We start from the raw sequence: 12679 nt of genomic DNA on the forward strand, positions 1-12679 counted from the left end.
CTAATTAGGCGAGACCTAAACAGCAGTCCTGAAACTGTCATGTCCCCAATTAGTTAAGATGAAGGAACGTAAAAGTATTTCTGCTGAAACCCACTAAAAGTCAAAGACTTTGCAAAGAGAACACTCTTATGGTAGACTACAAAAAATATGTGGCTCAAAAGCGATTTCACAAAAGTACTCTGCAAGTGACACCGTCCATGGAATTCTTTGTATAATCACAAAACTCAACAGAACAGATGGCGATGAGAATGCATGGCACTAAGGAGCAGATTAGGTGAGAGAGCCTTTTCGAAGCAAATTCTTCTATGATTGTAGAATTCCCAGCTTCAACCTCACCTGGACGCCCAATATTACAGATTAATGCACTGTGGAGACCTCCCCCCCCCACCCCTTTTCCATATGCTTCTTTTATTAAAAAAAAAAAAAAAAGCACCACAATTCAAAACAGGTGCCTCAATCGTATTCCTCTTCCCTGCTGGATTTGAATGAGTCTATCATTTTACTGCTGGGGTGTAAAACAATCTATCTTTTGAGCAAATCACATTTTATGGCTATAAGAATACGAAATAGGTGATAGCTTGGACAAGATACATTTTTGCAATTTAGATACTGGGCGAGCTAAATTCCTCATGCGTTAGAGCTAAGTGTACCCTGGAACACAGGACATATAAATAAAGAGTTGAGAATATAACCCACGAATGAGATAAAAGCACTGACTAATATCAAGGATTAAAGTAATGTTTGTCTTCATCAAAACAATAGGTACCTCTTATGCTAAACACTACAGGAATCATTTCTTCAATTTCTCCCAACAGCAGACAACACCCAAAGGAACTCATGACGTATATTATAATAGGACACTGATGTCTGCCTTTGCCTGTGTTTCTAAGGAGCTATTGTGATTTGTATTTTGTTTTGTCCAGCATATAACAACATGCCCTTCATAGTAAGGAACAAGTTTACTATAATCCACTTCAATACCTACCAGTGGAGCAGGCGATCTCCTTGTGTTTCGCAGAATGCACGGAAGCCAGGAAAGCTGAGATAGAAATCATACTCATCACCGCACGGTGGAATCCCACTAGAAGCTTTTGTTGCAGCCACCACTGTGCCAAGAGCATACTGTGAAGATAAGACATGAAGATGGTGGGAGTGACAAGGAACTTCTTATTTCTGACACCATTTATACAACCTTTTTTTTTTTTTAGCAGAGGTAAGGTTTACCTATATTACCAGTTACTTTCTTTTGAAATTACTGTATTACCTGTTTAATAGCATGGTGCATTGCTCTTAATGGTGGCAGAGGTGTTTTTGTCTTAGAAAAGATTAAGGGAAACTCCAAACAACACTTTTCCAATAAACAGACAGTAAAGGCAAGATCCATCTTCACTAGAGACATGGGTTTTGTTAACCCTCTCTATAAATAAAAATCATACTGACCTAAGTGACATACTTAACAACTTCATAAAGTGAACATTTGAGGGACTGAGCAGTGACAGTACCTATGTCAAAAACACACTGCAACTGGGTACTGACTTTGGTATAAATTAAAAGGATTCACAAGATAGGTCTGCAAGAGCAGTGGCATTTGAAGCTCAATGGTACCGAGATACTGCTTCATAAAGTGATGGCCTGGAAGGATGACAATCTAAGCTACAGTTGGGCGTCATATAGTATAATCATTCACAAATAGATCACCTTGCGTCTCTGTGAATACACACTGAATACCATAAGGGATCAAAGGAATCTCTGGAACTCTTGAAACACGTAGCTTCCCAACCCATCAAACAGGCCTCGCATGTCAAAGTATTGCTGTTTTGATGTAAAGACTGGACCACAAAGAATTGATCTGCCCTCTCAAGGTGGTACGTTCTATGAGCGGATCACTCTGGTACATTAGATATTAGGAGGGCAGATCATGTTTGACCACAGTTTTCCAGAAGGTCACAAACTATGTTTTTATTTTCTAAGAAACCGCCTACCTAGGTTTCAAAACATATGACAATGCACCTTCACACAACAGAACCCAGGTATCTACTCCCACTTCTGTGCCCAGAATCCACCTTAGTGTTGTGCTTACATGGAGCAATCTTACAAAAGATATCACAATTAAGCTTTCTCAGCCTTATACCACAATTACAACAGACATCTCTTCACACTCCTGTGCCATAAATACACCTGGAAGCTACTCTTAAATGTTACAATCTCAACAGAAGACATAACATTTAGCTATCTCAATTCTGTGCCAATACTGTTAAACCAGATCACCAGAGCTTTGAATCAGATTGTTTGGCAACAGGCAATATAAAATAGCCTATAACACAGCACCTAACAGACCCCCACAAAGCCTGAATAAGGCTCCTTATCTTTTTCAGGTACCCTGACCATATCATTAATCGTCACATACTCACACACAGAAGCCATTCTCATGCTGAATAATTGCTGCAGGCCAATGGAGCCTGGCATCAAATAAGCAAATAATGGGGCAAACGTATTGGCAAATTATTAAGGGGTCCATGTCTGGATCACAACCTAAATGGTGGTATCTTCTCTGCTGGGCATAACCCTATACGACGACACTGGACAAAGGACATATTCTGGGCACAGTATCAGTAGATTCAATTCACCATATAACACTCACTGGAGAAAGGAGGACATGAGTCACTAGTGAAAGTAAGCAGCTCAACAAAGTATGTTTAATAGAGAGTTTCATTCATGTAGTATTGGACAACAGTCTGAAAGTGCATCAGCATTGTTGCTTTTCGACCAATGATCTAGTGTTTTATCTCTAAAAGAAACTACGCCATACATCATAAGGTTAGGAATTTTACACTTATACATTCAGTTAAAGGTGTTTGTCACAGGCACCGCCGCAATTAAAGTTTCATAAATAATCCTTGAAAAGTATCAAGCAAGTGCCAGAAAGGCGCATCGCTACTAAATAAATGCATGAATATACGTCTGCACTAGGAGTTAAACGGTATGTGCTGTCACAAAGTCAGTCCAGTCCCATGCAGTGTTTTCGGAGACATCTTCTATTGCTCCAGACCTGCAGAAATAAGGGGTATCGCCAACAATATGCTGTACTATCAGACCATCAAGGCAGAATTTTGATAGTCAGTATAAAGAGACCTGTAGCATGGACAAAAGTGCTGATGTAAAACACTGAACATGTAAAGGTTTGACAAGGTTGTAGGAAGTTGGCTCTGTATGCACTATTTCAAAGTAAGGAATAGTATGCACAGAGTCCAAGGGTTCCCCTTAGAGGTAAGATAGTGGCAAAAAGAGATAATACTAATGCTCCATTTTGTGGTAGTGTGGTCGAGCATTAGGCTTATCAAAGGAGTAGTGTTAAGCATGTGTTGTACATACACACAGGTAATAAATGAGGAACACACACTCAGAGACAATTCCAGGCCAATAGGTTTTTGTATAGAAAAATATATTTTCTTAGTTTATTTTAAGAACCACTGGTTCAAATTCTACATGTAATACTTTGCATGAAAGGTATTGCAGGTAAGTACTTTAGGAACTTGGAATAATCACAATAGCATATATACTTTTCAAATAAAACACATATAGCTATTTTAAAACTAGACACCGTGCAATTTTCACAGTTCCTAGGGGAGGTAAGTAATTGTTAGTTCTTAACAGGTAAGTAAACCACCTACGGGGTTCAAGTTTGGGTCCAAGGTAGCCCACCGTTGGGGGTTCAGAGCAACCCCAAAGTTACCACACCAGCAGCTCAGGGCCGGTCAGGTTCAGAGTTCAAAGTGGTGCCCAAAACACATAGGCTTCAATGGAGAAGGGGGTGCCCCGGTTCCAGTCTGCCAGCAGGTAAGTACCCGCGTCTTCGGAGGGCAGACCAGGGGGGTTTTGTAGGGCACCGGGGGGGACACAAGTTAGCACAGAAAGTACACCCTCAGCAGCACGGGGGCGGCCGGGTGCAGTGTGCAAACACACTTCGGGTTTGTCGTTGAAATCAATGGGAGACCAAGGGGTCTCTTCAGCGATGCAGGCAGGCAAGGGGGGGGGGGGCTCCTCGGGGTAGCCACCACCTGGGCAAGGGAGAGGGCCTCCTGGGGTCACTCCTGCACTGGAGTTCCGATCCTTCAGGTCCTGGGGGCTGCAGGTGCAGGGTCTTTTCCAGGCGTCGGGATCTGCGAGTCAGGCAGTCGCGGTCAGGGGGAGCCTCGGGATTCCCTCTGCAGGCATCGCTGTGGGGGCTCAGGGGGGACAACTTTGGTTACTCACAGTCTCGGAGTCGCCGGGGGGGTCCTCCCTGAAGTGTTGTTTCTCCACCAGTCGAGTCGGGGTCACCGGGTGCAGGGTTACAAGTCTCACGCTTCTGGCGGGAAACGCTGTTGTCTTTAAGTTGCTCCTTTGGAAACAAAGTTGCAGTCTTGGGTGAACAGGGCAGCTGTTTTTTGGGAGTTTCTTGGTCCTTTTAGAGCAGGGCAGTCCTCTGAGGATTCAGAGGACGCTGGTCCTGGGGAAAGCGTCGCTGGAGCAGTTTTCTTCCGAAGGGGGGAGACAGGCCGGTAGAGCTGGGGCCAAGGCAGTTGGTGTCTCCGTCTTCTCTGCAGGGTTTTTCAGCTCAGCAGTCCTCTTCTTCTTAGGTTGCAGGAATCTGAGTTCCTAGGTTCTGGGGAGCCCCTAAATACTGAATTTAGGGGTGTGTTTAGGTCTGGGAGGGCAGTAGCCAATGGCTACTGTCCTTGAGGGTGGCTACACCCTCTTTGTGCCTCCTCCCTGAGGGGAGGGGGCACATCCCTAATCCTATTGGGGGAATCCTCCATCTGCAAGATGGAGGATTTCTAAAAGTCAGTCACCTCGGCTCAGGACACCTTAGGGGCTGTCCTGACTGGCCAGTGACTCCTCCTTGTTTTTCTCATTATCTCTCCTGGACTTGCCGCCAAAAGTGGGGGCTGTGTCCAGGGGGCGGGCATCTCCACTAGCTGGAGTGCCCTGGGGCATTGTAACACGAAGCCTGAGCCTTTGAGGCTCACTGCTAGGTGTTACAGTTCCTGCAGGGGGGAGGTGTGAAGCACCTCCACCCAGAGCAGGCTTTTGTTTCTGTCCCCAGAGAGCACAAAGGCTCTCACCACATGGGGTCAGAAACTCGTCTCTCAGCAGCAGGCTGGCACAGACCAGTCAGTCCTGCACTGAACAATTGGGTAAAATACAGGGGGCATCTCTAAGATGCCCTCTGTGCCCATTTTTTAATAAATCCAACACTGGCATCAGTGTGGGTTTATTATTCTGAGAAGTTTGATACCAAACTTCCCAGTATTCAGTGTAGCCATTATGGAGCTGTGGAGTTCGTTTTTGACAGACTCCCAGACCATATATTCTTATGGCTACCCTGCACTTACAATGTCTAAGGTTTTGCTTAGACACTGTAGGGGCATAGTGCTCATGCACCTATGCCCTCACCTGTGGTATAGTACACCCTGCCTTAGGGCTGTAAGGCCTACTAGAGGGGTGACTTACTTATGCCACAGGCAGTGTGAGGTTGGCATGGCACCCTGAGGGGAGTGCCATGTCGACTTAGTCATTTTCTCCCCACCAGCACACACAAGCTGGCAAGCAGTGTGTCTGTGCTGAGTGAGGGGTCCCTAGGGTGGCATAAGACATGCTGCAGCCCTTAGAGACCTTCCCTGGCATCAGGGCCCTTGGTACCAGGGGTACCAGTTACAAGGGACTTACCAGGGTGCCAGGGTTGTGCCAATTGTGGAGACAATGGTACATTTTAGGTGAAAGAACACTGGTGCTGGGGCCTGGTTACCAGGGTCCCAGCACACTTCTTAGTCAAGTCAGCATCAGTATCAGGCAAAAAGTGGGGGGTAACTGCAACAGGGAGCCATTTATTTACAAAAGTTGTTTATTTTTGGGGAAATATGGTTAGTGCATTCAATCATGCATTTGGAACACTAAAGTGTTTTACTGTTGGCAGCTGTACAATGCTTACGCTGCTGGCTTCTTAGTCAGGGAAGGACAGAGACAGCTCGGACCTCTCACAACTAAACAGAAATAAGCCATATGATGCTAAAGTCTGTACGAATAATGTAAGTTATAAAGTACAGGCTGCCTAGAGTGGTACCCTATTTTTTTATTTATTTATATACAAAAGTACACTGTTCCAGAACGGGGAAAGTCCACAGGGGCACTCCTAAGTAGAAGCAAATGCCCTCACACATCCAATTGGATGTTATGCTTCCTCATCGGGCATGCTTCATCATCGGGCTTGCCAGTCTGGCAAGTTAAAAATGTTACGTCAATCCTACGGTATACAGCTTCCTATGGAGCTGGTCCTCAATGTCGGATGGTCTCCTCAATATACGACTAAATCTGCGTATGGGTTTTCTATGAGCAAGTGATTGGAGAATCCTGACTTACCACTTCATTTTTTTATGTGGTTTTCTTTTGTAATACTGAGGAGAAGCATTTCTCTTCGTCAGTTGGTCCTGGTGAAGCGTCACTGGATCTGTATGGACCCCCCAGACGTGAAACATGTTGACCTAGAGTAGGGGATGACTGTCACCCCTAAATGATAAGTGTTGAGAGAGTGATTGAGCATTATCTCTTTTTCACTCCTATACGATTTTTTATTCTTGACCAAGACCCTTTCCTTTCCAATAAATCTGTTGTCCATGGGTAGGGTTTTGAGACAATTTTAATTCCTCTTTTTCTGCTCTCCCACTGTCTGCTTATATGTAGGTGGAAATGCTGCCTCATAGCTTATACCACGGCACATATTGTTGATAAGAAGATTTCCGGCAATGTGCCCACTCTATGGGGTGCCCGTCAGACATTGAAGCGCCAGTCTGACGAGGAGCAAGCCCGATGATGAAGCATGACATCCGATTTGATGTGCGAGGGCATTTGCTTCTACTTAGGAGTGCCCCTGTGGGCTTTCCCCGTTCTGGAACGGTGTACTTTTGTATATAAGTATTACAGATTGGGAGGCTGTACACTGGGCCAATAATCTCCCAGTCCCTCTTGTTGTAGTATACCCTATTTTGTATACAGATGCATGAAATGCAAGGATGAATCTTTAAGTTGAAAGCATGTTCTTCACTAAAATGCTGTTAAAGTTCAAGTCAACTGAACCGTGAACACAATCTGTTAATTCACAGGCTTTAACAGCATGTTTTTTGTCTTTGTTTCCTCACATAACTACACAGGAGCAGCCAACACGTTTCACTCATGGATTCAGATGGGAGTCAAAGAGAACTTTAAGGCTGAAGCGGGAACCGCCAGAAGACCGTACCGCGGTCAAAAGACCGCGGCGGTCATTCTGGGTTTCCCGCTGGGCTGGCGGGCGACCGCCAAAAGGCCACCCGCCAGCCCAGCGGGGAAACACCCTTCCACGAGGAAGCCGGCTCCGAATGGAGCCGGTGGAGTGGAAGGGGTGCGACGGGTGCAGTAGCACCCGTCGCGAATTGCAGTGTCTGCTAAGCAGACACTGAAATTCTAAGTGGGGCCCTCTTACGGGGGCCCCACGACACCCCATACCGCCATCCTGTTCCTGGCGGCCGAAACCGCCAGGAACAGGATGGCGGTCGCAATCCCCATGGCGGCGCAGCAAGCTGCGCCGCCATGGAGGATTCCTCTGGGCAGCGGAAAGTCGGCGGTAGACCGCCGACTTTCCGTTTCTGGCCGCGGCTGTACCGCCGCGGTCAGAATGCCCAAAGGAGCACCGCCAGCCTGTTGGCGGTGCTCCCGCGGACCCCGGCCCTGGCGGTTTTTACCGCCAGGGTAGGAATCACCCCCTTAGACTTGTGGCTAATGAGGTGAGCAATCATCAGACAAACACTGGGGTGTCACATCATCTTGGGTTCCCCCATTTTAATCATTAGCTTTATTTTATCATCTTTCAGTGACCAGCTTAAAACTTTATCATTCACGTCTTAGCTCAGAACAATGAAGTATTTATTCACCTGTCACCTAAGGTTACTGTAGTGTATCCTTTCGCGTTGACTCAAGTGCTTGCATTAAACTGCATGAGACGGAACAACTATAAGCCTCCATTTCAGTTCCTGAAGGTCTGTTCTGTGCGTCTCACTCCAATATGCTAAAGCTATCTGCATTAGCGTATTATACCGACCTGTTGGTTTTCCCAATGCTTGTTGATCTTGAAGTGACCCAACTCTCACTCAAGCTCCTACCACAGCTCAAGATTACATTTACCTCATCTCTGCAGTGCTGAAACTCCCACCCCAACAAGCGTATCATGCCCTTACATATCCCCATCACATTGCCCCAACCCACTCATCCACTCTGCATACAAATTGACTGACTTACACCCAAGACTGAGCTACAGAGCTTCCTGAAAGTTGAGGTCCCACAACGCCAAAGTTGGTACTTCCAAGCCACTGAATATACTCTTTTGGTTGGCTCAATCTTCTATTTACTATCACAATACTATGAGGATACTACCTCCTAGATGTTAATCATAGCCTGTTAACACCAGAGCTCTAGCATCATATTGTCTTTCAGGCAAAAATATATTAAGAACACTGGCAAAGCCTACAAATCTGGAGCTTTCTGTCAGCCTTTGTCAATGTTGGCTTTGTTATGGTTTTTGAACAACTTTTTTTGTTGAGGGGGACCTAATGGGCACTCAACAAACTATAAAAAAAAATAAAAAATAAAGATTATTTGGCTAAAAGCAAAACATTGTTTTGCTTTCATAACACACACACTTGTAGTAGTGCTTGACACTGAAATTAACTTGTATGTGGGTGTGCTCCTTGTGAAAGAGAAGAATGTTGTAAGTGACAATGACTTTAGTCATGGCTTAAGTAGGCTGACATGCTATAGCATAAGTACTCACAAAAATGTTACTGAGGGGCCAAAAAGTTTGGTCTGCGATGTGACCGAGGGCTGCATCAATGCCAGCAGAGGGACGGTCAGGTATGGTGGTTCAAAGTAGGTGTAAGGGAAGTGAAACATATACATCAAATGGCTGAATTGCACAATGTTAACCCATAAAACCTGGGATTAATCCCAGCTTCCCCACTTGGCCAACTTGTGTGATCCTAGGCAATTGTTTTATTGGTCTTTCCCTCCCTTTTCTTCATTATTATATATAAGAGGACCTCGAAATATAGGACGTCAGGATGCGTGCTGTACAAAACCTTCTCCTCTGTTTGCTTCAATAAACTATAATTCTGTTCATATATAATAGGAACTCAGGCCACTCAAAGGGTGCACATAACAACGGACTTGCCTCTTAGTTTGCTATTGACACTGTTGTCAGGGTGGAAGGAAGAATGAATGTTTCTAAATGTATTTCTGAAAACGATCATTTAAAAAAAAAAAAAAAAGTATCAATGCACTGATATAATCTGAATTACCAAGGTGAAATGGTTCTGCATGTTAATGAAATACGCTTTTTGAATTTTGAAGAGACGTCATGTTTTTACACTTTTCCTGCAAGTTTTCTTTAAAAATAAAGGTGTCCTACAGTTAAGCGGTGCAGGACAAAATAGTTACATCGTTTCTTTAACTTCAATGAACCATTAATAAATGCTTGCCTGTTTATTAAACATGTTTTTAATGTTAGTGCCGAGTAAATACAGACTAGTGCTGCTTTTGACCAGGGGGCCACGTTCAAAGGTCAGGAGGGCTGCATGCAAAGGTAAGGAAAGCCTCATACAGTTCCTGGGCTGTGCTTTGAGTACTGTGTTATAGCGTGTATTTGTATGGGGTGGAAGAAAGACATGAACGACAACTGACCAATGGAAAAGGAGGGCTGGATGAAAGACCTTGCAAGTAAGTATATTATTATATGTATAATCTTGCTTGAATCAAAAGGTCTCGACTAATGAAAATCTGAATAGTCTCACCTACGAGGACATGCCAATGAGAAATCAATTCCTATGTAATATGTCTCTACTCCCTTTCACTATCTTCCTCACTTACTGTCATACCTACTCTTCCAACCCTTTCCTCCACGTATATATACTTCTCTCATCCTTTTCAGTTTATTTCCCAGCACCACCCACTTACACTTCCCCTCTGAAACTTTCTGTTAGGCCACACAGCCATTATTTCTTACCTCTCCAGTTTCCTTCAGAGACTAAACGGCACCCCTACCGTCTTTTTCTACTTGTCTCCTTGTCACTCCCTCATTGCCTCCGAGTACCTTCCACATTCACTCTATACCTCCCCACCAATTGTTCTTTTCTTTTTCACACACCCACGGCACTCCTTTTCTTACTCATACACCAGTATGATTGTCCTCGCGTATACTGCATGCTTCCTCCTTTCTCTTGTACAATTTTATCCTGCCTTATGTTTGGAATGGGCTGTCCTGAATACTGCACTACTGAGCCTGATTTGCAAAGAGTTGGCACAGTAGACATTAAAAAATGGTTGACTGGAATGCAACCCAGAGTAGTTACCTGGAACTACCATCATCTATTGGTTTGTCTTAGCAGGATCGGCAAGACACTAAAATCCGGCACATACAGTGCATTCTAGCACACTCTCCCAGGTAGCAGCCATTGCTGTCAGAGCTATTATCAATCTGAGACGTTTTAAGGCTGTTGGGGCCTCTTATAGGGCCAGCTCTGTTGTGCAAAAAGCTATACCCTGATGACCTTGAATAATTCTTAGAGTGTTTAAATACCGTTTCCCTTTCATTTATTTTTTATGTGGGTGATGTGTGTCTATTACAGACATTTAGCAGGGAAATGTGTCATGCAGTGTTCATAAAAAAGTTTTTTTTAGATCAAAATAGGGCCTCGAATATGAGAAATGAGAGTGAGTCACAGATATGTGCAGTAATTATAGTGATCTGCTGCTGTGTTATAATATTGAAAACACGTCACTATCTCTGAATATTAGACGTCAACACGTTTACAATTTGGACCAGTGTGCCTGTGCACGGTCAGTGACCTGGCCAAAAAGGGCATGAAAGATGTGAAATCGGGTCATAAATCCAAAACAGTTCCGAAAAGAGCACCCCAAAATACATTTGGCCCAGAGCCCTTAAAGTCCTTAAGAAGTCTCTGTTATCAATCACTCTTTGGCATCAGGAGTATCAGTGAAGGGTTTCTATATAAAAATGTTTCTTTAAACAAACAGTAGCAATATAACTAATTCTTCAAACTATAAACCAATATACAATGGGCAATTCTTAGGCAGAATTCTAGGAAAGATATATCTTCAGGTAAGTATCAGCATTCATGGAAGGAAACACCAATGTCTAGGATTGCTCATCTGGATTAAAATCTGCTCTCTGCACGAAAGCCACCTTGATTGCAAGGAGGGACGGTACCAAATGTGCCGCTGATTCAAATGGAATTGCAGCACCTCTGCTTTAAGATCTCGCCTCTGACACGGATTTAGTTATCACCCACGTATATGGTTGAACACCCTACGCTGTTAAGTTCAGTAAGATATTATTGCATGGTACTGTTCTGCACCGGATTGTATCTTTCCTCTTTGAGAGCTCTTTGACACTTATTTCCTGCCTTCTGCACAGCACAGCTCCCCTCCACGATCAGGGTTTCTCAAGTTCTCTATTGTCCCACTCCACTTCCAATTGTGCCTCGGCCTTTCCCCTGCCCTCAACTCCTCCAACTAAGCCAAAAACAAGTAAACAATTCTAAAGTTCAAAACACATTAGATGGCGGCTCCCGTACCAGCGCCCAATGCCTCTGTGTCACTGACAACTGGATGTAAACTCAAAAGCACAATCTACATTTTTGGAACATTCAGGGTAATGGTTCAATCCCTAAATCAACTGGCCACCAGATATAGGGCCACCCGAATCATCCTAATTCAGGAGTAATCATGATGAACTTCAAAACTTCCCTTGTCGAACACATACATCAAGTTATCAAAGGGACTTTTTACATCGTGCGATTCCTACATCAAACATCTGCTATCGCTTAACACCTTTCTTGTCTCGACAATTCAATAATTTATGCCACATTGCAGACCTTGACAAATGAATCGGCATCCTTATACCCAGGAAAGAGCCCGTCGACCTGGGGGATCGCGGCAGCCTCCTCGCTATCACTACCAACCGACTCCATCCTCCTCGTCTCCACTTCGCCGGGCGCCGCCATATTTCGTCGCGAGATTCTCGCGAGAACTGATCTTCATTAGAGTAACATTTCGCAGGGGCGAGCAGAGTTAGAGGTAAAGGACTGGTTCTATCGTTATCGACGTCCTCCTTTGATAGCGTGAAAGACTAACCCCGATGCGTCACTGTGAGCTCTGTCATCAGCAGGGATGTCACTGCCTACACAGTGTTTCATTTTTTTCCCAGTTAAGTGTAATTTGAGGCGTAATAGAACCAGTGTGAGTAATGAAAAAGTGAGTAAACACGTTTATGAGTTGTTAGCCAAAACTTGGTCTCTTAAATCTACTGTACTGAAGAGCCCGAAAAAGCTCCCAATCAAAGATGGCCGCCGCTCAGTTAACGTGGAGGTAGGAGTAGAACTGCAGCAGCAACGCCCAGCTATCAACAGTGCTGTTTCTGGACAGCCCACCACCAGCTCAAATTGAGTCGATAGCTGTGAAAGTACTCTTGGTCTGCTTTGAGAAAGGAAAGTACTACTTAAGCAGATGTCTTAATTAGACATTTTTAATGTGTGATTATGTATTTTGAATAATGGATTATGTAGAAAATGAATAACGTAGAACAATAATGTACACA

The 12679-nt window shown here is 44.3% G+C and overlaps 1 protein-coding gene across 1 annotated transcript in view; it reads right to left on the reverse strand.

The window, feature by feature from the left end:
- The window catches only part of EXOSC10 (exosome component 10), a 166415-nt gene extending 153974 nt beyond the window's left edge, over window positions 1–12441 (reverse strand). The window contains exons 1-2 of the mRNA XM_069241235.1: window positions 11958–12441; window positions 986–1122 (exon numbers count right to left, since the gene is read on the reverse strand). Of these exons, the coding sequence (XP_069097336.1) occupies window positions 986–1122; window positions 11958–12086 (266 nt within the window). The 5' untranslated portion in view covers window positions 12087–12441. The remainder of the gene's footprint in view (window positions 1–985; window positions 1123–11957) is intronic.
- Between the last annotated feature and the right edge of the window lie 238 nt (window positions 12442–12679).

Source organism: Pleurodeles waltl, chromosome 6 (assembly GCF_031143425.1).
Source record: "Pleurodeles waltl isolate 20211129_DDA chromosome 6, aPleWal1.hap1.20221129, whole genome shotgun sequence".
NCBI lineage: Eukaryota > Metazoa > Chordata > Amphibia > Caudata > Salamandridae > Pleurodeles > Pleurodeles waltl.